This window comes from Colletotrichum graminicola (genome assembly GCF_000149035.1).
Source record: "Colletotrichum graminicola M1.001 genomic scaffold supercont1.52, whole genome shotgun sequence".
Taxonomy (NCBI): domain Eukaryota; kingdom Fungi; phylum Ascomycota; class Sordariomycetes; order Glomerellales; family Glomerellaceae; genus Colletotrichum; species Colletotrichum graminicola.
Window position 1 is genome coordinate 154,258 of NW_007361056.1, and position 26,320 is coordinate 180,577.

General features: G+C 49.3%; 8 protein-coding genes across 8 annotated transcripts; 4 read left to right on the top strand and 4 right to left on the bottom strand.

Moving 5' to 3' along the window:
- Positions 1-2,527: 2,527 nt before the first annotated feature.
- Positions 2,528-3,481, top strand: GLRG_09790 (beta-glucanase; the record flags this gene model as incomplete). Its single annotated transcript, XM_008100475.1, has 2 exons — positions 2,528-2,985; positions 3,049-3,481. 2 exons carry the CDS (start codon positions 2,528-2,530, stop codon positions 3,479-3,481), a joined length of 891 nt encoding a protein of 296 aa, XP_008098666.1.
- An 867-nt stretch (positions 3,482-4,348) lies between these two features.
- Positions 4,349-5,161, top strand: GLRG_09791 (uncharacterized protein; the record flags this gene model as incomplete). The annotated part of the gene is made up of 1 exon (XM_008100476.1): positions 4,349-5,161. The coding sequence occupies one exon, from the start codon at positions 4,349-4,351 to the stop codon at positions 5,159-5,161; it is 813 nt and encodes a 270-aa protein (XP_008098667.1).
- Positions 5,162-5,277: 116 nt separating this feature from the next.
- On the bottom strand, positions 5,278-7,111 carry GLRG_09792 (major facilitator superfamily transporter; the record flags this gene model as incomplete). Its single annotated transcript, XM_008100477.1, has 7 exons — positions 5,278-5,459; positions 5,515-5,898; positions 5,953-6,452; positions 6,514-6,598; positions 6,671-6,770; positions 6,832-6,886; positions 6,939-7,111. 7 exons carry the CDS (start codon positions 7,109-7,111, stop codon positions 5,278-5,280), a joined length of 1,479 nt encoding a protein of 492 aa, XP_008098668.1.
- A 3,355-nt stretch (positions 7,112-10,466) lies between these two features.
- Positions 10,467-11,501, bottom strand: GLRG_09793 (metalloprotease MEP1; the record flags this gene model as incomplete). Its single annotated transcript, XM_008100478.1, has 3 exons — positions 10,467-10,517; positions 10,671-11,031; positions 11,254-11,501. The coding sequence occupies 3 exons, from the start codon at positions 11,499-11,501 to the stop codon at positions 10,467-10,469; spliced, it is 660 nt and encodes a 219-aa protein (XP_008098669.1).
- Positions 11,502-15,057: 3,556 nt separating this feature from the next.
- GLRG_09794 (uncharacterized protein) lies at positions 15,058-16,616 on the top strand (the record flags this gene model as incomplete). The annotated part of the gene is made up of 4 exons (XM_008100479.1): positions 15,058-15,301; positions 15,386-15,467; positions 15,519-15,700; positions 15,769-16,616. 4 exons carry the CDS (start codon positions 15,058-15,060, stop codon positions 16,614-16,616), a joined length of 1,356 nt encoding a protein of 451 aa, XP_008098670.1.
- Positions 16,617-17,976: 1,360 nt separating this feature from the next.
- GLRG_09795 (uncharacterized protein) lies at positions 17,977-18,327 on the bottom strand (the record flags this gene model as incomplete). Its single annotated transcript, XM_008100480.1, has 1 exon — positions 17,977-18,327. The coding sequence occupies one exon, from the start codon at positions 18,325-18,327 to the stop codon at positions 17,977-17,979; it is 351 nt and encodes a 116-aa protein (XP_008098671.1).
- A 90-nt stretch (positions 18,328-18,417) lies between these two features.
- Positions 18,418-19,156, bottom strand: GLRG_09796 (uncharacterized protein; the record flags this gene model as incomplete). Its single annotated transcript, XM_008100481.1, has 2 exons — positions 18,418-18,905; positions 18,955-19,156. 2 exons carry the CDS (start codon positions 19,154-19,156, stop codon positions 18,418-18,420), a joined length of 690 nt encoding a protein of 229 aa, XP_008098672.1.
- Positions 19,157-21,621: 2,465 nt separating this feature from the next.
- GLRG_09797 (uncharacterized protein) lies at positions 21,622-22,980 on the top strand (the record flags this gene model as incomplete). The annotated part of the gene is made up of 3 exons (XM_008100482.1): positions 21,622-21,840; positions 21,898-22,406; positions 22,461-22,980. The coding sequence occupies 3 exons, from the start codon at positions 21,622-21,624 to the stop codon at positions 22,978-22,980; spliced, it is 1,248 nt and encodes a 415-aa protein (XP_008098673.1).
- Positions 22,981-26,320: the final 3,340 nt, after the last annotated feature.

The following is a 26,320-nucleotide window of genomic DNA, read 5'->3' on the forward strand; positions in this document are numbered from 1 at the left end:
GGTATTCCAGCTTCAGGGGGGGTGTCCGCCAGTTGGGCAGAAGCTCAGGGGTAAAGGCCTAATAGACAGTGTAAATTAAAATTGAGTAGCTAAAATGGGCTTAGCATATGCTAAGCATATCCCCTAATATATAGAGCCTACCTTTTATAACTCTAGAAGACTTAAGATATACTAAGGTAACTAAGTCTTTTATAGTTATAGAAGGTAAGTACTATATTTCCTTATGATATGCTAAGTATATGCTAAGCATATGCTGAAACTCTTACACTCCTCACACTCTAAGCTAAGCCTAAATAAGCCTGATACCCCCCTCCTAAGCTTTTCGGCCCCATAACGGATACCCCCACCCGAAGCTGGAATATCCCCCTACGAACTATTCTCCCCAACAGATAGAGACACACAACATAGCAATCAATCAACGCAAGGATATCGCTGCCAATTACGCGCTTCATCAATAGGAAGCACAGAGGGGACGAACCTCTCGTTGACCATTGCAGGGCGGGGTGTTAGCGCGTCGGGGAATAATGAATATGTCGATAGACAAGCAAGCTGAATGGAGCCTTTTTTATTTTATTTTATTTCTCTTTTCTTCTACCCCCCGGCTCCCCCTCCCTTTCTTTCTTGTAAGAGATGATTGGGTGGGGCTGGCATCTACTTGGACGCGTGGTGACCTTGGCGACCCTAGCGGATCGATCTCTTCACATATCCATGTTCTTTCAGTCCTCATGCTTGGCCGCCGATCAGTAAACCACTTACCTGAAGTGCACGGCTAGCTTGGGAAAGGCTGATGATACATCTGTCTTACCACTTGGGTGACGAAAAAAAAACAGTGCTGTCGTTGCCATATCATAACTAAAACACTAGGAATGCCATTGGTTCACAAGTCCTCGTTAGATGACAAGAAACAGGAAGAAATCCCATCATTCTTGTGTTTCATCACCTCTGCTTTGACTAATTCGTGAATACCTCGTAAATGGGCCTTTTTACCGTATCCTCGGCGACGTCGTGGTAGTGGCAAGGGGGAAAAACGCGCAGTTTTGGTCGCCTGATAGTATTATGAAAAGAAACACATAGTAGCACACTATGTATTTGATAATGTCCTTCGTAGAGAAGAGTCTTCGCCACGAACTCATTGTCTTGTCGCTTGTCCCGGGTTTACACACATTAACAACTTGGCGCTGCCAGCCTGTATTGATTAGGGGAAACCGCTTAAAACAATGCCATGTACATTGCTTCGGCGCCGCCGCTATTCGTTGCGATAGACTGATTATGTGCTGCAACCTTGCTCCCGTTGGACCCCTACATGCTAGCGAGTCAGACGATGCTGGGGTCGATCCCTATGTCTTCTACAAGAGAAAATCACGAATGAGGCCCAAATAGCTAAAGAGGTGATAGTTCGAGTAGCACCACATTGCCTATGGAAAAATGCAATCGACCACTCAGGCCAGACATATGCCTTACAAGATAAAAGGGAGGAAGCCGATTTTCTCATCAGATGAATGTATACCAGCTATGGAACATATACTACCTTAAGGCAGCCAAGAACCGTGGAGAAGCCCTGGGACGGAGTAAGAATCGACAATTGGAGCGAAGAATGGGATGAACTGGCTGCATGGGGCAAGGGCTGGCTATGTTCGCCAATACTAGAAAACGTCTTCTCAAATATGATTGAATTTATCTGTAGCTCGACTGAAACCCGGAAGACGAGTCAGGCACTGGAGAATCAGCTCTGCACAGCCTCGGAAAGGAATCCATCTGTCCCTCCCCTAGTTGACTGACTCCCATGCTCTACAGCAATACCTTGAGTAGACGGTAGAAAGATGCCGCTACGCATGTTATTGTGAACTGCCTGGGCTATTATACTCGACGCAACTTTAAAGAATGGCCGAAAAAAACATTCTGTCAAGAGGGATACTGCGTTCCATGTACATTACACCGGCTGTGGCAGGCGGCTTCGATTATTATTCTCCATTCTTGAGGAACCTGGGCCAGTGTTGACTTGCAACGACTTGACTTACAAAGATCTTATCGCAGCAAGGAGTGAAAAGTCCGTCCGTATTAACACACCCATCCTGCATTTGAACCCTACGCCAACACTACACTCGATTGATAATTCTCCAACCTACCACCCACCCACCCAGATGCAGCTCCCCGCTTCACCGGATAATTCGGATAAGCCGAACTCATAGATACTAGCCTCAGAGTTCCCAAATCATGTGTATGCTCAGTGGACCTGACGTCGTAAATGCCGGCTTCCACGAAGTTCATGTCCACTCAGTAAATTTGACCAGTGGCATTGACCAAGCAGCAATAATTGTCTATGTAGAGCTACGAGCTGGAGCGCTGTATCCTAATATAAGTTTTAAAATTGATACAATGTCTTGAAAAGTATAAGATCCTAAGTCAAGTAAGAAGAAGAAAGCACAACAGCAACAATCTTCCAACGCTCCTTTATCACGAACAGTCCCTCTCTTATTACACTCTTTACTTCACTAAAGTCTTTCTTCCCCCGTTTTACTTTCTCAATATGGGTTTCGTCAAGACAGCCAGGGCTTTGGCCATTGCCCTGCCCGCCGTCAATGCAATTGCCCCTCCTGCCATCAGCGGTTACACCCTTACTTGGGGAGACGACTTCGTCGGCGCCGCCGCAACGTTGCCCAACGCCACGAACTGGATTTTCACCACTGGAACATCTTACCCTGGTGGTGCCGCGCAGTTTGGTACCGGCGAGATCGAAACCTACACCAATGCCATTGCAAACGTGCAACTTAGTGGCAAGGACACTTTGCAAATCACCGCCCTCAAGGACGCTACTGGAGCTTGGACCTCCGCTCGCATCGAAACGCAACGCACCGACTTCGCTGCCGCAGCTGGCGGCAAGATGCGTATCCAGGCCAGCCTCAGCTTGCCTAATGTGGGTACTCACGGCGTTGGCTACTGGCCTGCATTCTGGGCGCTTGGAAGCACATTCCGTGGGAACTACAAGTAAGTTATCAGTAAAACCGATAATCAAATCAGCGTTGAAAAATCATTCACTAACAATCATAGCAACTGGCCCGCGAGTGGTGAACTCGATGTCATGGAGAGCGTCAACGGTATCAACGAGGCCTGGGGTACGATGCACTGCGATGTTAACCCCGGAGGTGCTTGCAACGAAAATAACGGTCTCTCCGGTAACCTAACCTGCGCCGGAAGTGCGTGCCAGGGCAACTTCCATACCTACGCCGTCGAGGTTGACCGCACCGCATCGCCGGAGTCTGTGAACTGGTACCTTGACGACGTTGTATACTGGACTGTCACCGAGACCCAGTTGCCCGCAGACATTTGGGCACAGACTGTAGACGTTCCGTACTTCGTTCTACTCAACCTTGCTATTGGCGGCTCCTTTCCCGACAAAGTCTTCGGTAGCACCACCCCGACTGCCGACACTGTTTCTGGCGGCGTTTTTGAAGCCGAGTACGTTGCCGTCTACCACACTTAGGTGGAGCTGTTTTTCATTCGTTGGGATACCCACCAGAAGCTTTTGACCTCGGGAGAGCTTCTGATGACACATTTGGGGACGAATACCATAATTATCATTATAGTTGGCCTTGTTGTTTCGAATAGGCCTGCATGACTTCACGACCACTGTTCTGTTTTTCACAATCGGAGTTTATGGATTTAATATGAACGGATACGTTACATAGACTTGGACCAATTTGTTTTGACTCTCACATGCCGTAAATGATGGATGCCGGAAGACCCGTTCTCGTTTTCCGGCTACTTATGACTCCCAGAAGACTGCAGTCATGCGAGTGTTTCGTGCCTTTGCATGCCGGATCAACCCAAGCTCGGCATTCCATGTTCGGCCGCCAGCGAAAACCCGGATAACAATTGAGCTACGACCGGACATTTCAACGGACATTTCAAGCGCCGGCCACCGAATGAAGTCCCCACATCACACCCCGACACACCCTTCGGCCAAAGCCATCCTTGAGTCCGAGGTCGTAGCTTCCCGCAGAGTCTATGACGAGGTAGTGCTGCTCGGAACTTATCCTTCGCCATAAACCAGGGAATCACGGCCTATGACGACAAACACTGCGCTCGAGCTGACATGTGTACAACTAGTATAGACCCAAAGCAAACGGACGTTTTCTCCAGGCCGACCGACACTTCTTTTTTTTCATTTCCGGGACCGAACCGGTTCATAATTTTTGTAACGTCATGGATTGCGTGAAGAATTAGAAGTAGTTTGGGCACATAGATATTGAGTAAATAAAACTGGCTGTCTGCCCTTGCCGCTTCATTGAATCAGTTACAGATATCATTGTCCACTACGCAGAACATAGGATATTCTACGAAGATCACCATGTCATCAACGCCGCCGCCAATCACTGAACGCACCCTGGCCATCTTTGGCGCAACAGGTCGTACCGGAAGCGAAACTTTGGAAGCAATCCTTGCCAAGCCGGATCACCCTTTTAGGCTGAGGATCTTTGTCCGCTCCCGCGATAAACTTATTTCCATGTTCCCTCAGTTCAAGACTGACCGAGACGTGAGGATTATCGAAGGACAAGTCACCGACATTTCCTCCGTAAAACATTGTCTTTTGGATGCGGATACCATCATCTGCGCTCTCGGTGACAACGACAACAAACCCACCGTGCATGTGCTGCGAGACGCTACAGAGTCGATTGTCACTGCATTATATCAACTTAAGAGCAATGCAGGTGGGAAGTGGAAACCACCACGATTTCTCCTGCTGTCGTCGGCAACATGGAACAAGCGGTTCGATGCACAAACACCCGTGGCCGTGAGCTGGCTCATAAAAAATGCGTTCTACTATCCCTACGCAGACCTTCTCAGCGCGCACGAGACATTGCAATCCGAGCCGGAACTGCTGAAGTTACAGCTCGTACAGCCACCGGCAATCATTGAGGAAGAAGCGAGCGGGTATATCATTAGCGCTGAGTCGGTAGGCCTTGCAGTGTCGTATGCAGATCTCGGCGCAGCGTTTGCAGAGTTGGCGACGAAAGAGGCGTATGAAGAGGTTGGGGCGGTCGGTGTTACTTCAAATATGGCCAAGAAGGGCTTCTCGAGATATGGCTCTGAAATCTTGTATAGAGTGGCTCGAGGGCTGATGGCGAGCTTTATCCCTGGGTTCTGGAGACTCTTTGGCTGAGATGAGGGAAATTGAGCAACAATATATTACTACTAAGGGTGTAGTACACCAGCATTGATTCTACTGGACATTATCCAGAATAATTTACCACTAACTCATTCTCCAGAGGGTATTTCTCAAACACGCTGCACATTTAACATGCCTTTCCACACAGACTTGATGATGCTTAGCTTAGGCCCAGTGCGTCGCGAAGTCGTCAAAGAAACAGCATTGTTGTCGTGCAGGACATATTCTTCCTGTTCTCCCGACAGCGCAATTTTCTCCAATTGCCGGATTTTCCAAACGCGAAGAAACCAGACTGAGATTGATCAGCACACCGAAACATTTAAGCTACTGGTTGAACCTCAACTTACTTGATAGGAAGGCCGCAATATACATAAAGCCCGTGAACACCTGAACGTTTAAGTAGGCGTCGATACTGGAGGTCTTGATCGTCAGACCAATAGGCTCGGCAAAGGTTGCTGGGATGACGAGAACCATCCAGAAGATGGACATTGCCGACGGGAGGAGTTGGATTCCAACGACTTCGGTAGCGACAGGTGCGACGGTCGTCCAGAGCACGCCAGAAAAGGCGCCAAAAAGTGCGAAAAAAATGATGCCCACAAGGTACTTCCCGGCGAAGATCCAGATGAAGAATGTCGCGAGGCCAGCGATAAGGGTGCTCAGCCCAGCAACGTTGATGCGGCCGAAGCGATCACTGACTAGGCCGATGATGGGGCGTCCGATACCCTGAGATACTGCACGACAGGTCAGCGCCTCGCACTCGTCTACAGAGTAACTGGACTACCTACAATTAAATATCGCCGATACGATCGATCCCTGACTGGCACTGAAGCCAACAGTCTGGGCATAGTCCGCTAACGAGAAGACGGATATCACGTAGCCGAACAACCCAAAAAAGCCCCAAGACACACACAGCCAAAACTCACCCCTTTTGAAGATGTCCTTGTGAAATGGTATGTGCACACTGCCGAGAGCCTTGTTGCGGTCCTTAACCACCAGACAGCACAAACCGTTGACGACGAAGGACAAAATCGCAAGGATGCGGAACGCCCACGGCAGGCTGATGTTACGGATCATGGCGTTGGTGCCAAGTGAATATATGAGGCCACCAAAGCCGGAGCCGGCGGTAGCGATGGAGTTGGCGAATGAACGACGGACAACAAACCACTGAGAAACAAGACCGACGGTGGAGTTAAAGGTGAACCCCATTCCCACGCCAAAGCCGATGCCTTGCGAGAGGAGAAGATGCCATATTTTAGTCGTAAACGAGGCGCCGATAAGGGCGGCTCTGGGACGGAGAAATTGTGAGAATCCGGAGTATTATGCGGAGTTAGAAGGGACGGACTTACGCTTGGACCACGACGCCGATACCGAGAGAAGCTTGGGTTCCGATGCGGGGGATGCAGAAGGTGACGATCGGAGAGCTGAGCAGAGCTGGTCCGAGGATGTGAGCGAGGTGACGCGGGGACACCCGGGGGAATGGGGGAAATGGGGAGCCAAACTTACCCACAGAAAAGGATAAACCGCCGACGAAAGCCAGTTCGATCGGGCTGGCGCCGGGAAATGCTCCAGAGTGAAGGTAGTATGCGAGGAAGACGGCGTAGGACTAAACCACCGATGAGAAAGCCTACTCGGCGTACAGTCACGGGTAGCAGCTATCAACTCACTGAATTCAAACCCCAGGTGTGAGCATTGGTGAGGAAGACACATCCAACGACGACCCTGTTGCAGACGTCAGCATCATGCGGAACCAGCACAGTGGCCTGAGACTCACCATCCATAGCCGCCTTCCTTGAACTCTACATCGTCGCGCGGCTGCTGGACGGTCGCGTTCTTTGACGAGTCGTCATTCTTCTCGTTATCGGCTGCACTGGAAGCACTGTCAGGCACCCGTACCACGAGTCCGTGGCTGTCCTGTTGATCAAATAGAGCAGAGTGAGAAGGCATACCGGGCAGCGCCAGCTTAGCCTGTGTGCGTTGTTGTCGATAGTAATGAAGTTACGGTAAGAAGTCATGAAACGCGCAACGTGTGAGGCTCGGAAGAGGGGCCGGCTTCGGCGGTGGGCAACGACGCCGGTAGTTCGGCTGATAGAGTTTGCTGAAGGGCGTTGTCTAGGTAGTTATTTGTTCTTGTGACTCAAGCTTTCTAGGTTTGGAGACAGGACGAAAAGACAAAACCACAACTAAAAGGTTGATCTAAGCCTTAACGGTGACAAGGATTATAAAGCAGACTTGGAACTAGGTGAGCAAGTAAATGAGGGGCTTCGCCTCCAAGCGAAACCAAAAAAAAAAACTCTGAAGAGCAGGCGTCTTCGGTTCCGATCCGAGAACCTGGTTATTCCTCCTTTGGTTTTGTAGCGTCGGCCTATATCGGGAATAGACTGGAAACGTAAACAGGCAGTAATCAGCCGAGATTGCATGCCCCATCTCGGAAGAGGGTCAAGTGGCAAGCTTGTAAGATAATGCAGTCAGCGGGTGGACAATAGGGCAGTCCGTTGTAAGTTCTCTGCTTAATCGCCCTTCAGGCCCTGGGGCAATGACTCGCGCAGGTAATTTGCCGTGCTGGTTTTGCGGTGCGAGCTCCAAAATTGGGAAATGGTTAGGTCTACTATCACTCGATACAGATTATTTGGTCGTTGTTGTACTTTTCAATTCCTTTGGCAATGCCATTGGAGGATGCAGTGATATATGAAACCGTTATGCATGCATTGGTACTCATTCGGCTGTCGGTCTCTTTCAACCCACAATCAAGTGGCTGATCCCCGATCATACTGTTGGGTCGTTATCTGGGTTTGATATCTTCAGGCTCATTTCGTACACTTAGCAAATATAAACGTGCCGCAGCATGTAATGATTGAGAATTACTAGCTTATCTTCCTTTCTATCTTGCTTAACTATCCAATCCATCGAAGGAGAAACTAATACAACGATAGGTCAAATGAACCTACGCTTCTCATTGTTTAGATACCCAGCACAACAAAGCGAGTCCATTTCCTCAACAGGCAAAATGTATTTCCTACTACGAAGACTTGAATCTTGTAAGAGGTCCTTTAACCCGAGAGAAAGTTCCTCGGCCACATGACAATGAACGGGTAGTATCAAGCTGGAAAGTTAGGAAGGCTCTACCTACCGTATGCCAAGCACTAGAAGATACAGAGCCTAGTTATCTCACAAGAGAATGCAGACATGATGCAAAAAAACTGATGATTTTTTATGACTTCTCATCAACTGTTAGGTTTCCACTTTGGGAGGTTCCAACGGTCGTAACAAACGGCATAACGGACCGCCTTCCATACACCCCAACCCACACCGTCTCTTGCATCAATTGTCATTACTCGCGTTCCGTTGAGCGTAATCATTACAAACCCAGCATCCATATCGGCGAACCATAGGGCAGTGGTCAACTTGCCAGGCTCGTTTAGCTGCACGGAGAAATCCGACTGCTGGCACTAACGCTGAGTATGAGTTCCTGGAGAGGCCGGTTCTTGAGCAGCTTTGCCTCGAACGAACTCTGCCCGGGGTTCGCGGAAAAACATGCGATAGCGGTGCGAGCATTGGAGCCAGGAAGTTCGACGGTCCATGGAGGAATTCCGCATTCGAAATCGCCGATGAGCGGGGACTGCCGTAGGTCGAACACGATGTCGGCATCGGAGTGGGAGTCACGTAACAGGTTAGGCAGCAACTACACGCTGAGATATACTGGCTTTTCACGGTGCCGCACGCCAACGTGGCACGGGAGGGGAAGTCCGCGGCAATGGTGCCACTATTAGTGATTGTTGCGCAGAAAGCGGAAGCGGAGGAAACAACAGATGAAGACAGGCAAGGGAAAGGGGCGCGGTAGCAGCGTGAACCGATTAATAAACAGCATCTTGAGTCGGCTGGGGTAGGTGACTTACTTGTCGGCGTTATAGCGGACTAGAGTTGTAGCTGCATGTGTGACGAGAGCAAGGAAACAGGCGATGAATGTAACATTTTTGTCTGCAGGTTGAGTTGCGATAGAAGTCTATCGAATGGTGGGACATAGTATCCAGAGGCCTGAATAGATCAAGGTCTTGTTTTGTTTTCAAATTCATCTTTAACTCGAGATGACATATTGATCAGTGGAACATCCGACGAAGCAAGACTGAGAGGCTTGAGAGCATTGAGCCACAACTATGTGAGATTTTGAAGAATCTTCCCGAACACGAGTACAGCTCTGTGCAAGGGATGTTCTTCAGTCGGGTGGCTACATATCAGCCGTTCCTTGTCAGCAAATAAGCATTTCTGACATCTGCACTAGCTTGAAATGGTAACGAAATATCTTGGTGGAATGAGACTATACGGTCTGTTTCTATCTGAGAGCTGGAAGCGAGGATATAGGTAATGCTGGAACTCCATGTTACCAAGCGAGATACTCGATCATACCACTTCAGATAGTAGTATGTTCTACAGAACTGTCCGCAATGATAGTTTTTAAGCATGAGGGTAAGCCAAACATGTAGTATCTCCAGCTCACGGCTTACGTATTGGTAAGATTATACACGTGTAAGTAACGAGTAATTATCCGTATAGGGGAATGATTTCTAGTGGACGTGATTAATACGCAGTACACCCGACTAAAATAATACCGATTATTTATCTGCCACTTAAGGGATATGTCCTCTGTAAATGAAGTGAAATGTACATAGGACGTAGAGGCTAACCCTAGGCGATGTTTAGGCCGACTCCCAGCCATCTATTCTGAACCTAAAGGCCTGCGCCAAGTCCCTGGGAATTCCCATATGTCGATAAACTCTATTTATTGTGAAATGAATCAATAAGCTTTCTGTCATCAACTCCTGAAACCTTTGCCATTGCCCAAGTCTGCTACGGCGTCTATATATGGGATGGTCTGTCCCCGTGTCGCCAGTCGAAAAAGGAAATTCCGGCGTTGGGGATGATCCCTGTTGTTTGTATTCAAAAACACAATACTGCTAAAAGGTTTTCACGGCGGTATATTAGCTTGTTACTGCCTGTTTCTTCCGTCAAGGCATTCGGCTGGTGCAACGAATATTCACTGATTACAGGCAGCCATTTGCTAAGTGTGTACGAACAAGATACAATATGTGGTGAGCCGCAATGACTTCTATAAAGAATGGAAAGCATTTTCCCTATATAGAATCTACATTTGAGATGATGCTGGGTAGAAATACCCATATGAAGTGGGCTATAGGTGTGGTGACCCATTTGTGGCAGCCATAACTGACTAGTACTAGTCACACGAAGCCGTTCTCGACATCATACTGATGCATAATATAATTGTCATCTCCCGAGTCTCAGGGTATTAAAGGACAGATACATTCGCTCCTCCTGCAAAGGCGTAAACTCTGAAAGACTGTCTCTTGTTAGGGAATCATGAATCACCATGAGATGAGTGGGAGGGAAAGTAGTAATCTTACCACGCGTGCCTCGTGTAATCCATATAATTGTGAATTGGATCTAGTCCAGGATTTTCGGGACACGAATCCTGGGTTAGAGGACAACCTACCGTGGCAACCTTTGTCGGGGGCGTGTCGTCGATCAGATCCCCCTCACCGTCGCAATCGAACCCCTCAAACACGTGAAAGAGGCCAAGCCAGTGCCCGACCTCGTGTGTCGCCGTCTTGCCCAGGTTGTCCCCCGCGTCCCAGGGATATCCGGGCCCGCCGGGCATGGTGCCGGCGCTGACGTGGCAGCCGTCATATGCGTACCACGACGTGCCGTTGATGCCCGTATTCCAGGGGTCTTCGACTGGAAAGCTGCACAGGCCGGTCACGGAGTTGGGCTTCATGAACCCTGTCTCGAAGTATATGTTGAGGTCGTCGTAGGCGCCCTTGGCGGAGGGCCTCGGCCTTCTCCTTGATGCGGGCCTGAACCGTCCAGGCATCGTTGACGGTATGGGTGACGTTCCTGACGACGAATTGGATGTTATGTGGCGCAAAAGTCGCGTTTAGGACTCTCATCTGCCCCTGCTTGTCAGCGGAAGGCACACATAAAACTGCTGGCGCTCCTTTCTTTCGACAATGGCGGGTTTGGGGCTGGTGCATTATGGTGCTATTACCTGGTCGTCAATCATTTTGTCCGTGACAAACCCCCTATGAGCCTCGTCCTCGACAACATGCAGATATGTCATAATGAGCAGACCCTTTGCACGCTTGGCAAGAACATAGGCCGACAAGCCCTCGGCGCGTTGAACGGCGCGCAAGCTCACGGCGGCCTGATACGCTTCGGCGCCCGGCTCCTCGCTGCCGCACTTCTCCTGCGCCATCGCCAGCGATGCCATCTCCAACACGGCGGCGGCGTTCGCAAGCAACGAGCTGAATTTCATAGTGTCAAACATTCGGTTTCAAGCACAGGAGGACCGGAACAGATTGGCATCGTGAGAATCAGGCGGGACATTAGCGTATATGCCCGCGTGAAGGCGCGATACCTTCTGCTCCTCCGTACTGCTGAAAGAGGAAGGTGCTCGTTATGATTAAACTTGAGACGGTGGTCCATGCAGCCAAGAACCCGTCCGGCCAAGTCTTTTCTACACTGGCAAGGGTGCCTGGCCCTGCTAAGCGGGTAGAATACGGGGCAATACGAAGTACAGCGCCGTGAAGAGGGGGCCATATAGTGTCAAGTTGTTTTTGCAGTGATCTCGCCATCCCGGAGGCAGTCTCCGTGGGCGATCCGGGGCGGTGTGGAGGCTTGTAGATTGGGAGATGCGGGGTTTGACCGGGCCCGAGTGGCATATGTCGGGCGAGGTTTGACCAGAAACTTGTCAAGGCCGGTACTTTCTTCAACTTAACCGCGAGAGCACAGAATGGAAATGAAACCTAGGCGCTGGAATGATGAGATAGGTTCCAGCGCGGTCGGTGCGCGAATCTGGCTCGCTATTGGAATGCACTTCTGTTCGGAAGCTAAACATCTTGGTTTGATTGCAGAGGGCAGCCAGAAATCGCACTGCCGATCTCCTTCCACGGCCACATGACCGGATCTATGGAAGCATGATTTTATTACCGTTCTGAACTACGGTGACATGGACTTTTTTTCAATGGAAGGATGTAATCGGGCCATGGCTTGGACACTGGACACCTGCACCGACATTGGGCCGAAATTTGGGTCCAAAAATTCTACAACAGGCTAACAGCTGACCCGGGATGCCGAATTCCTGCTAGGTATCCGTAGTGTCCGAACATCTACGGATGATCAGCAGCTAGGCAGGGGATCAAACAGTGGAGCCATGATATCGTGCCCATCCCATCACAATCACAGAAAACAACAAAAAAAATGACCAAGCGCCCCGCTCGCGGGGAAAGAAACCGATATTGGCGATCGCGATTGGGTGAGGGCGAGACGCAAAGCTTGTCAATTTAATATAACGTAGCAACTCGCCGGCGGCTTGTACCTATATCGATACATCTTGTAATTACCTATGCTCTAGGCATATCTACGGTTGCATCGATGGCGGCTCCCCAGGAGCCACCGGGCCGAGAGGAGCAATAAGCGACCGAAAGAGGTCGAGATGCTCCTGGACTAGTCCAAAGACAATAGGAGGGGGGTGAAATGGCAGGATCCTCGCATCACCGGTGGGTTGTTTGCGTCGTGATTACTGGTTCCAGTGGCAAACAAGCCAGAGTTCCTCGATCAACGCCATCCCGCATGCAGCTAAAACTGACAGACGAATATCCGGGTGGATTGCGGAAAAAAGCCGATTTCAGCTCCTTCAAACACAAAGAGAAGAAGGGGAGAGCGTAGAGATTGCCCTCGATATACGAAGTTCGGTACGCGTGGCATAGTCCCACGCGCCTCATGTATTGTGGCATCTCACAGCCGCTGCTGCCGTCGCGTGTCTGTGACACTAAGAGATACTAGACGCATTCTTGGCATCATCGTATGCTGATGAAGGTTGCACAAACAGAAAGTCCTTCCTGGCCGCATGAGTAGCCTGGTTTGCTTGTGTCTTGTGGATGGCAGAGTGTTGACCATGACGCGGACACGGACGTGCGCCGGGGTGCCGGGTGATTGACGTGCTGAGAAAAGCAGTGATGGCGTCGCACCTCCTGGCTAGGGTTGTGACCGTGATGCTGGATGTGCGGAATGGAAGCGGAAAGCCTCTGGGTAGGTGGCTTGCAACTTGTGATCCGCGGCTCAGGTGGCTTTACTAGTAGAGTATATCCATACACTAGAGCAAATGTGAATGTGACTATGAATGTGGGAAGGGAGGAAAGAACAAACTGAACCAACCGTTTGCAGAACCTCTTGGTTCAGTTTAGTCGAGTGGAATCGATAATTCAGTTCTCATTCGAACAATAACTTCATGTCCCAGCTTGTGTCTGCTCTGGTCCGCGAAGAAGCAAACGCTCTTCTGGAGTTGGCGTTTAAACCAGTGAGCTGCTCCGGACTAGCGTCAAGGGAGGTTTGAATGACTGATTGATTGGATGTAATTGTGAGAAAAGAAAGACAATGGTGAACGAGTGAGCGAATTACCATGTATCCATGCCTGTTTCCCTACCTATACCTGCCTATCCGGGTATAAAGGCAACCCCGCAGTAGGACCGACTTGGGTAGGTATACGGAGTACATAAATACATAGTATATGCAACTAGCGAGCGGCCTCTGCGTCGACGCAGGTACCTCAGGCACATCAGGCACTCACCTCTCCGTCCCACCACGTCCGTCTGTCTGACCATCCATCCCATTCCCATTTACTTTGCCACGTGGTGGCCTTGCATCGGCTCTCCACATCGCTGCGTCTGACGCCGTAATGACCCTGCCATTCTGGATCTGGGTATACGATAAGGCAGGGTGCGACGACTCCCAGCCTAGCGCTAGTCACCCACCGGACAGATACCCAACAAACACGACAGGGCCGCCCTTTTGAGGAGAAACACGGCCCGAGAACGGCTTCCGGGATATGTCTGAGCCAGAGACGGTCACCACGATGAAATGTCTGATCTTGCTCCATCTTTGTTGGGCCTTTGTCAACAAACAGCATTCTTTGGCTAGGCCTAAGACTCTTCCATCCGAGCCCGACACAGCTTGGCGAAACGGATACGAACAGTGGTCCTAAAGAAATGGAAGTCGAGATTGGGTCCGGTCATTTCCTTTGTTTGTATTCCGGGAGGGGAGGGGCGACACAAACAAATCTTGTCATTCCAAGACACGGACAAGAGCAGGACAAGCTGTCCAAAATGCTGCTGCTTGCCTTTCTCGCCACATCCGCATTCGAAGCTTGCTCTAGGGAGGGAGACCACAAGCAAGATTTTGTCTAAGTGCAGATTCTTCAGCCCAACTCGGAATAGTGAAATGCGCTAATTCGCTGTGCTAGACAAAAAGTCACCTTTCCATCGAGACGCTTTGACTCGACTCTCTGGATCCGGTTGCTATTGCGCCGCCCCGTGGACTCTCTCCATCCCGAGCCCGGAATTGTCGAGTGCAACCCCTCCTCTTGTTCGTCTACAAACAGCCATGGCGTTGTGTTCCGCCTGTGTTGCTATTGGCCAGCCATCGTGAGACATGGCTGCCGGAACAAACGGTGCACTCTCCAACGGCCTAGCCAGATGCCACTGACCAAATAATCTCAATTGATTCGTTCCCTCCCACTGGTTTAGCTACAAGCCCGTGCGAGAACTGTATGCAGCCGACTAGGACCAGTGGCGCGCACTCGGCCTCGTCGAGGAGTGAGTCTTACACAAGCCCACTCCATCCGCATCCGCAGAGCCCCCCTGTTCTGTCTGATCAGCGATACGGGCTGCGCCCATGGCACTTGCAAAAAGACACTAAAAAGACGGGGACCTCATATATGACTCTGGCGGACATCCTGCCTTGAACCTCATAGCCCGTGTATCCACTCTCTCCAGTACTTTGTCGAACGCGAGAAAACCTCACCCAAACACAACATACTCTTCGACATGGAAGCAAGCAAAGAGAGGAACACGAGGAGGGAGGAGGCGAATGTCGAACTCCAGATGACGAAGCCATCCAGGTTCAACTTTCCCGACTGGTTGGTCTGGTACAAAAAGCCCGAGTACCGAGATTTCAGAGAGTATGCCACCGCTATCCGGAACGGAAGGAGGCCCATGAGCAGAGACGGACGAGACAAAACTCAAATCCCGGCACGATTGAGCTTGGAGAAAGTCCTGGCAAACGAGACCTGTGAGCTTATCCTACTAACGACATCGCGACGTTAACAACCATCTTCTTGACGAGTCGAACGATGGCTGACACGGCCAACCACAGGCTCTCCCATGTCACTGTACGACTTTTACATGTACCTCAAGTACATCGAATTTTCCCCCGAGAACCTCGAGTTCTTCGTCTGGTAAGCCTTTTTGTATTACGGTATCGGGTCCAGGCCTGACCACGTACCCAGGTTCCGCAACTATGAAGCGTCGTACGCGAGGACCGGAAGTCTGAACAACTACCCCATTGCCGAGAAGGATGCTAGCCAGTCGTCATCATCGAGGAATAGTGTGAATGATGCCGCTGCCGAAGTGGCTGGCATAAAGCTACCATCCATCAACATGTCTGAGTTTGACTGTGACCCTGAGGCTGGTAAGGAACCTGCTTATGCCCTGTACATTCCTTCATTGTTGACCAGACTGGGACTAACAATTTTCAAGCCAACGAGACAATGACCAACATTGTCAACCTGATCGCCCCGGAGACTGCCTGCCAGCCTAACAGTAGAATCGGCCCGACTGGCCGCGATCGTATCAAGTCCTGGGCCAATGGCTGTGCCAGGCCCGTCAGCAATGTCGCCACCATTCCAGCCCGCATCGCACCGAACTCGGCGTACCGCGCCGAACTCAACGCCATTGTCAAGAACTTTCTGCTGCCCGATTCCGAGAAGGAACTAAACATCCCGCCCGCCCTGCGCGACCAGGCCCTCCTCGACCTTCAGCACTCGTCCGACCCCGTGCATCTGAAACCCATCGCCGAACATGTCTACGGCCTGCTCAAGAACTGCTCTCATCGCAACTTTGTACGGCTTGGCGTCTCCAACGGCACTTTCGAGACCCTTTGCATGGCCACTAGTGTCGGCATCGTCCTCACCATCGCCGGCTTCCTTTGTGTGTTCCTCCGCGCCTTTGTTCCCTTCACGGGCGCACATAGCCGCTGGAACGCTTTTGCCCCTTGGCCCATGTGGTTCGTCGGCATGTCCCTCATTCTATCCGGCCTCCGTGGCAGCTGCTTCTTCCTCCTTCTCTTCACGCGCCGCCAGCCTCTCCCCTGGGAGCGCTTCGACGACAGCGCCTCGCTTCTGTCGCAGCGGACTGGCCTCATGAAGTTCATCTCCCGTATGATGATCTTTGACCGCAAGATCCGCGTCAAGGATACCCACCTGCGCAAGTTGCAGCATAAGATCGTGCTCCAGGCCATGGCAGGGGGTGCCATGTTCGCCAGCTTGTCCGTATTGCTGTTCGTGCTGCTACCGGTCTGGAGGGAGACCGCGAAGCTCGGCAGGTGAGGGAAGGGGTTGTTATCTTTACGACCCTTGGGCGTATATGATAATGTGGACTTTTAAGATAAGTCCAGAGGTGTTTGTTTTTCGATGATGTGAGCTTAAAGTCGAGCGTTTGATATTCATGGGCGGTCTAAAATGCACTCTTGCGCAATTTCTTTCCTATTTACTAATTAATTCCCATCGAAACCCAGACGTACTTGGAGTCAGCGAATCTTTCTCAAATTGACGTGATCAAAATATTTCAAATTCAATCTCAGCGCGAAACCCGATTTGAGAGTGTATCTATTATGTCGTTGTTGGCTACTTACTTATGAGTTGCCGCCCGAGGACAGGCTCATCGGCCCATCCCAGATGATGAAACGGAGTTGGGCAGAACGCCTGTTCCCTATTATCGCACCAGAGCTTGAGCATAGAAGAGCCCTTACCGTAAGAGCTATCTCTCTCACACATACATGCCGTCCGGGCCCGATCCAAAGAAATAAGCGGATGACTCGTCTCGGCATGCGTAGAACAAAACGGCAATATCACCAGAGAGCGGCACAGTGAAGGCAAAGAAAAATGGACAACCAGGAGGATTGTTTTCTCTCCAGCCCGGCGGCTCTGGACTATGGAAAGTCCAAAAGTACCCGCTACTGGCCGCAGTCATGCCTTGGCCAGTGCTCCTTGCTGACGCTTCAGAGCCTCTCTTTCTACTGTACATCGATCCGCTCCAGAAGCCCATACAGGCTTTCCATAGGAAATGCCTTTTTTCCCTACTTCCGCTGGAGACGACTGTAGGACATGATATCGTCCTTCCAGGAGATGCGGTGATACTCCTGACGGATCATAGTAGGCGGTCGAGCTGGGGCGTCAAAGTCTGGTTCTCCTCTTTTACATCCTGCACGCGAGCTGCAGATTCTCACGTGTGAGGAAGTCCGCGACCATGTAAGGCATCAGAATAGCATAGAGCATCCCCGTCTCTTTCATCTCTGTGTGGCCCTATCAGTCTTTTCTAGATCCCCTATATTCGGTTTGTGATGCATGATATATCTGCTCAGGCATGCTTCCCAGAATAGAAAGAGGGAGGAAAAGTACTTATCCATAGCTTTCTTGAATAGCTCAGAAACCCAAGAAGCCATCCTGTAGATCGTTTCGCACATAAATCCTCGTACTTTAAACCTGGGAACGTAAATATGTGCTGTGGCAATGTCGAGTAAATGCTGCCATTTCGTATGATTGGGTTTGCATGTTGATCAGTCTGTCTCTTGAAAGACACTGTGGAACGACCACCTGGCCAAACTCGATTGAACCACATATTTCACCCAGAGACACAAGGATACAAAAACTTGATCTTATGTAAACACTGCCCTTTGTTCCGTCAGAACTAGGCACTCTCCTTATTTTGGATCCATTGGTTGAAAACCTCGGCAATCTCTAAGCTGTTCTTCTCCAAGTGCATGAAGTGGCCGTTGCCATGGATTCCTCTCTCACCCAACTTGATCCATTCCGGTTCCCCACCAGTCTGCTTCAGATAGTTCACCGTGCAGTGATCGTATGTGGCGTGGAAACTCGCCTCCGCCGTGACCATCAGATACGGCACGCTCGCGATGTTGGGCAACTTCCGTGCCGGCTCTTTTTGACGATAGCAGCTGCGCAATGCAGATGTGTCGTTGCCGACTAATTCAATCTCGAGCTCCTCCGCACTGGCGACAGGCGGGTCGTAGTCGATTGGCATATTGGTCAGCCCCCACGGGTTCGCCGCCGCGCGGTACTCGAACGACCAGAACGGAACCGTCGTGCCCTCGAGATTGATGTTGCCAGCGATTTACTGCGGGCAATCGTTGGACAGCAGGATCGGCGCGCGGGCTCCGATGGAGTGGGAGATGAGGTAGGCCTTCTCGCCGAGGACGGAGAGGAGCTCGCAGCCCGAGGCTCGCAGGGCGAGTCCCTGTGGGATCCGACTGGTGGAGAGCGGGATAATGGCCTTCTTGAAATGCTCGAACGCGGCGTCGCCCTTCTTCCCGGTGCCGGGCCACTGTGTATGGAGTATAGCCTGAGGATAGGTAACGTACGCCTCGACGTTTGTGAAGCCCCTCTTTACGCCCTCGGCTGCCGTACCAGCGAGCATGGTGAAGGCCGCGATGTTGTTCTCCGTCGACCTTCCTATCCCCGTGATGTCAACTAGGTACACCGTGTGCCCCTTCTGAAGAAAGTACGTCGCCCATCCGGGGCGATTGTCGGGAGTGTTGAGCCACGTGACGCCTGTAGTGCGACCGCCGTGGAAGAAGACGATGGGTTTCGTAGCGGCGACGCCTCGACGGCGCCAGCTACAGTGGGCGTCAACGGAAGCGAGCTTCTCAACAAAATAGCTGATCGACCGTGACGTTGCCCGAGGCGCCTTCGATGTAGCGCCCGCCGACGTAGAAGAAGTCCTGTGGATGCGCCGCTTCCTTTGAGGCGCACTTGATGCCGATAGCGTCAACGCCAACGCAATCCCCGGAGGCAAGGCATCGGACGGCGGCTGCGGCGCCCAAGGCCATGTTGGCGAGCGAGAGGCGGACCATTGTTGGAGGGACGCGGATGGATAAGTGAAGAGATTAAACCGGAGGCCACCAAGATGCAGAATCGAGGGAGGATGATCAATATGTATTCGGCCGGGCTGGATATATGACCGAGTGACTGGGGCCATCGCAGCCGGCCACGGCCCAGAGTCGAGACCCTCGCATTTAGTCAAAAATGCTAGTATTCCATCGATGTTATTTTCTTGGGGCCTTTTGTTGGATCGGATTTACAGGGGGCGGAGATGTGGTGGCACCTTCGGACGGAAACTTGGCGATGTCGATCCATCTTGGTCTAGCGCCCTCCGTTTCGCTGATGCGTAGCGAGGTCGATGACGGAGGGCTTCGGTCGACGTTGAAGCCACTGCGGTTAACCTAACAGAATCGAAGCCATGGCCGGGCTTGTCAAACTATTCTACGTGGATGCCAACTTCGTCCAGACCCTCCTTTGTTATTCTCTTCAACTATCTTTTCGTCTACGCGATTATCAGTGGAGCTCTTGGCGATGTCGCTCTTTTGGATTTGATCATTTCAGCCGTTACCTAGATATCGATCCGGTACAGGCCAATGTGAACCCGCTGTACATCGAATTCGTCATGCATAGCACAGGAGCGCCGATAGGACCACAGTCACCTAACATGCGCAGCTCAAAGAATCACAGGACCAAGAACGGTTAATACCAACACACATTGTTGCACCGATCAGCGTCACTCTCATAGCTGTTCACTAAATCTATTCTCGGCCGGTGCCTGCTTGCTATGGGCTTTCCGCAAATTTGGAAGAGGCACATCAATCGCAAGCCCTAGTACCGTCTCAGCGCCATGATCCCGGTGCGATGTACAACGTGATCTCCAACCCCCTCACTATCAATGCTGGGCACTGCTAATAATGCGGCAAGACCCTCAGCGAGGGCTAATAGAAGGACTGTAGACGGGTTGATGCATCAAAAACCAGGGGTTCTAAAGGCATGTATTCACTAAGCCCAGGCTGGCTAGAAGTGGTGGTTACTATAGACTTCTGGGCTGCTGACTCATGCGTACGAATGAGTAGAATTGCAGTTCTAGCACAACCTGAATTTGCTATTGAGGCTCTACAAAATTAAAGTCAGTAAAATGCTTTTCTACATCGGCTCGGCTTTGATTGGTCTTAATGCCCAACGATTCGTTGCAGGCGTACGCACGCCAAGGCCTGTCCATAAGTCATTTTCAAAAGTATATCGCAGGATGCGACTTGAAGCGTTGCCTTTATATGGGAATGCTTCGTGTTACTGAAACCCTACCTCTTTAAGCTATGGCGCCATGGCGATTTGCCTGCTCTGAATGCCATGCTGGGTCGTGGCTAGCCAAGGGTCGGGAATGAAATATCAGATTGTAGTGGGCGTGACCCCGATATGGGGATTATTTCTAGCGATCCGCGTAGTTTTGCTTCTTTTGTGGCCCACCCGTGCTTTGACAGTGCAACCAAGGTCCGCTGTCTGGATTGCGGGAGGACAAATGATTGAAACTGATTGATTAGTGTTGCGAAAACAGCCAAAGTTGAAGCCGGACAAGTATGTTGTAATTACAGTCTCGAACTCGGATATTCTCAGCTCCAAAACGTCGGCTCTCTTTATGCCTTTGTGGCAGTGCACCTCCCTCAAGGACGAGGTAGCATCCAATATGAGTTTGATCCATGGCTGCATGTGGCTCTTGCACTGCTCGCTGTGTTCTTCCTAAGAACAACCCAAATGGACGCCAAACTCTCGTTCGTTCACTTTTGGAGCTGGTCGTTTCGTCTGCTTCCGATAGGCTATGTACGGCTATTCTGGTTTGATCGGTATGGAGATGGACCCTGACAGAAGGCTTGATTGGAAGCGCGGCAATTGAAGCTATTGACGGGGTGACCCAGTTGTAGGAGGGAGGAGCCATGTGATCCGTTGGTGATTTGCCAAATTGCTTAGGTTTCTCCAAAAGCCAGACCCGGCATTCAATCCAACCCGCATCTCGTCAAATACTACTCCGATTGACTTCATACGTCAAAATCTTTGCAGGAAATTCAACAGACGAGATTTATCTCGCTGAAAGGGCCACAGTTGGGTCATTGATGATCTTGGTTTCTCGCTTGTCACCGCCTTGATGGATGAAGGGCGTGTGAGGCAAGAAGCTGCCGATTGCACGGGCATCACTTCTGGAGGCTAGTTTTAAGCTTCGACAAGGTTTCTTTGCCCAGACAAAAGTGTGAACCTTCTTGGCAGCCTCACTCCAAGCATACGTACAGACTCGGATGTCCGTCCGTCCAACTAGAGTTGTGAATCTGCATCATCCGATCAAATCTGAACTAGGACACAGGACGCATGAGCTCGCAGCGCCAGCTTGATAACATAAAGGTTTTGGGTGCAGCACCTCATCTTCGGAGTCCTTCTGTGCTTCCTTCTTCTCTCGCCCCATGACTTTTTCAGCCGGGTCGTCAATATCTCGTCAGCCACCATCACAATGCTTGGCGACTCTGAGGCCACAGCTGCTATCGCGGCCGGTCGTGTACCACCAGATATCAGCCTTGCATACTTGGAGGAGGACAGGGACACGCCGTCGATGTATGCAGTCATCATCATGTTTGTACTCACACTGGTAGTAGTGAACGGCCGAGCATTCTCGCGGTTATACCTTCGCAAAGTCTTTGGGATTGACGACATCCTTGCTATGATATCAATGGTAAGGATTGATGATTTCTAGACCGATGGAAGAGCCAAGCTCACTAGACCGCCACAGGCAATGTTCATAGCCTTCGTTCCCATATGCATTATACTGATAAACATCGGTTCAGGCCGGCATTTTGAATTCATTCAATTTGTCATGACGCAAAGTATCCTGGACGAGACCGAGATTCTCGATTTTACTGCCCACCTCATCTACACGAGTGCGCTTTTGTTTTGCCGCTTTTCTGGGTTGGCTTTTTACCACCGCGTGTGTGCTGTTCACAGTCGATTTTTGCTGGCGATCAAGGGAGCTGCCCTCTTTCTGCTCGCGTCATACATGACGCAGATGCTCCTAATTGTTTTCCACTGCCTTCCGGTAACAGCACTCTGGCCATACGCATGGCAAACCCAGTTCACCGACTACAAGTGCCTACCATGGGGTTTCGTTTACGGAATCAACTCGGCCGTTTCACTTCTTTCCGACTTTGTGCTATTTGGGATACCAATCGCAATGTTACGAATGTTGGATATGGCTCGAAAACGGAAGATTCAGATGGCTTGCATTTTGTTGCCTGGCATCTTGTAAGTCGCTTCATAAGCCCTTATTCTGAAATATTGATTGACTAACATCCGAAGGGTTGTCGCCATTTCAGTTGCTCGTCTCATTCTCGTCATCAACGGACAGTGGCAACCGGACCAGTCATGGATTTACAGCCCTCTACTTGCAATTGAGGTCTCAGAAATTGGCGCGACTCTCGTTGCCCTCTCTATCCCAGGAATTCGGCCCTTGGCGACAGACATATACAGAAAGATGCTCCCAGTGCTCTCCAGATGGTTCCCCGGAGTTCATAGGCGGCGACGACCGCAGACGCAGACGGGTGTTGACCCGGATTTATGGTGCAAGACACCGCCATGGCAGTCGCTCGCGACGCAAAAGAGGGGACGATTTGGGACAAGTGACATCAAAAGGGGGGATAGTCAGGAGTTGAAGGACCTCCGCAGCCCTGAAAAAGCACTCGCAAGCCCCTTGGACCATAGCAGGGGACAAGTGCGCCCGCACAGTACAAATCTCTGGATGTTTGAAAGCCCACCCTCGAGCCCCACGTGGAAGAGGCCGAGGCCAGAAAGTACAAATCTCTGGATGTTCGAGAAATAACACTGACCATCTTTGAGACTACTCATTTCTGAAGCGCATTCTTTTCTTCGGTCTAGGGCCCCGAGGGGGGATATTTGGAAGGTCTTTCTCCCATCTATTTTGAAAGAAAGAGAAAAGAACCCATGAAAACACGGTTACAATTGGGAGAGGGCATCCGAACTCACAATGCAAACATACCAAGAGTCATGCGTACTATGAATTATACAAAATGATCCTAATTCTCTTCATTCATATTGAGCAGTCTATGCCAAGGCTAGCTAAGCAGAATATCCCACCGATTGACGTAGGGCTGAAGCGCGAAAACCCGATGGGAAGGATCTATAACCAAGTCAATTATTCATGGCTGAATGATACCAGGGAACTGTACAGTTCTGCCACAAGCCGCTACAGTTATTCCGCTTTCCGACGGTGCTGAACACACTTTCAATATCTCAAGACAAAAGTCGACAGTGTCAATCGAGCAACGTTGAAAGACAGGTCAGATGAGTAGAGTTCGCATCGCTTGCGCCACTGTACGCGGATTCGCCGGTGGAAGCTTTCAGGTTCCGACAGGATAGATGTCGCGTTAGTGTTGCAAAACCAACCTAGTCGGCAAGAGGCGTGCCGTAGGGCTGGAGGCATTCCGGGGAGCCGTCATAGAACCACAAAATTGGCTTACGGGGCCGTTTTGAAAGCTTATTACGACTGGCGGCCTGGACGCCACTGCAAGGATTCCGGACGTCGGAGAGGACGCGATCATGGTAGACCCCCGTCTGGCCAAATGATCGTCGCTTGGAGATCTCTAGTTCGGCTGCGCATCCGCCCGCTCACCCATCCGATCCCCTCTCAACGGCGCATGCAGAGATGGGCGTGCAGTTCCCGGCCCGCTGATGATTTTGCCAGTAGCCCATCATCGTGACAACATCGTAAATGCGTTGTACGTGCGCGTGTCTCGAAGCTCCATGGTAAGCGCGGACGTTGGAGGACGAGCGAAAAGCTCAGGCGGTGGTCATCGATCCAAGATTATCATTACAGAAGCCCTTCTGGACCAGCTGTGTGATGAACCCTTTTTGTATTGGCGCCTGCATTTCACTCCGGGAGCAACGTACTTTCGGGCTGGGACTTTGGTGCTTGAACAGAAGGACTTGCCCAGAGCAAAAGCCCAGGGAGTAGACACTCTCAAAAACTTTGCGAGTAGTTTGTCTTGGATGTAAACCCAGTTTGAGAAAAGGGTTTCCTCCCTAGGTATGAGAATGAACCACCGCCTCTATGAGATATGATTGGTTACTCCAGAAATTCAACCTTTAGAATCGGGCTAAAAGAAGAGGACTTTGGGCCTTAACTTTGTCCCACGTTTAAGCGTATTTTGTACTTGATTCTTTGTGCATTTTCTCGAAGAACAATAGGTCAAAAGTTCAAGCAGTTGTTTGTCCCGTTTCATGTTTCAACACCGTCTCCTGACACAAACGGGATGACCCATGCACGGACTTCGAACAACTGAAAAGCATACTTCAGACCGCTCGGAACCCATCCATTCAGCAACAGTCGATAACCAGAATCGTATCCTGGACGTGAATCATAGCTCTTCTATACCCCCCCGTGCGGTCAATGCCGGCTCATCCTTCATACCAGAATGCATCTTTTTCTTTTTTTTTCGCAATATCAAAAGCATTTGTCAGAATAAAACATGTCCAATCGCGGGGTGTTGTATGTTGATAAGAGGTTTATATCTTCATTGACTTTAAATCAGCGCAGAGCCATCTAGCAGGCAAAATTAACCACCCGCATTAATTGGAGATGTGTCGTTTGATTATATTAACTTGCTAGCCCCTCGTTTGAGCTGACATAAATATGAAGAAGGACCCTGGCTTTTTCTCTGCTGTGCAGAATGTCTAAAGGTGAGTTTGTTTCGCTTTCCTTCGTTCCCTAGCATACATGGAAGTTTCTACGCTGCACGACATGCTGGAACGGAGTCTGCTCAGCCTGAGGGCTGGGGTGGAAATCTGTTGGTATCACAGGGATCGCGATCAAGGTAGCCGCAATAGTATCAATTGACTATTGGTAGCTGGGTAAAGATGATGATAAAGGAAAAGAGAAGAGGTTGCTGCTGTAGGTATTTGTGGTGGTGTAAGTGAGCCGCTGGGGTGAGTCACGTGATAGTAAATTACATAACTATAGATTAGCTCTACTATTAAACAGTTAAATATCCTAACACTAGTAACTTTCTAAAGTAAAGGAAAATCGCTATAAATAGCCTAAATACTACCTAGTAGCTAAAAAGCTTAAAAACGTAATAAAAATTAAAAGCCTAAAAGTATTTAATACTTTTTGTCTATATAATCTATTACGTGGCTTAAGAAACCTATCCCTTTATACTAATCTAAACTATCTTATTTCTAACTAGTTATTCTAGCGCCTTATTAAGTAATAATTTAGTAAATCTATTAGTAAGATTATTATTACTTTATATCTATTATACCTTATAGACCTTATATTACTTATATAACTACTAAAAGGCTATAATATTAATTATAAGCCTTTTTTTTTTTATAGTCTTAAGCTTAATAAGGTACTTATAGAGTAAGTATAAGTTAGTATAGAGAATTATTAGTATATATAGTAGCTTAAGGTAGTTAGTAATTATTATAATAGTTATACTAAGTATATAGGTAATATTAGTACTAGTAACTATACTATAGATCTTAAAGGCTAGTATACTTTAAGTAACTTACTTATACTTTATTAAGCTAAAGTAAATAATATTACTAGTTATAATAAATCTATTACTTATAGTAGTACTTATAGGTGCCTTATTAGTAAGAATAATAATAAATCCTAGCTATAAAGTAAAGTCCTTATTATTTATAAATAATCTATTTATAAAGATAAAAAGCTTTATAGATTTAAGGTTAAGTAGATAAAATAACAGACTATAGTTAAGGTTATTTATTTACTATATAATATAATAGTTAAGTGCTTTAATCTTATTTATATTAGGTAATTAGTGTTATACTATAATAAAGTAGTTAAAGTATGCTTTAGGCTAGTAGACTAATATAATATATACACTATAGGCCTATTACTTAACATACTACTTAAGTGCTTATAGAGATTCTTTATTAATAAGTTAAAGTCTTTTACTCTAGCCCTTTTATTAGAGAAGAAGCTTCCCCTTAGTAGTTAGAGATACTACGCTACTATTAAAGGTAAGTAGGTTATTAATAGTAAGGATTTACTTCTCCTTAGTAGTAAATATAGCCTTAGTAAGCTTATTAGCTTTATAAGTAGAAAAGGATTTATTTAAAAAGGTAATAGTATTATTAGTCTATATACTAATAATCCTAAAGTCTAGGCTCTTTAT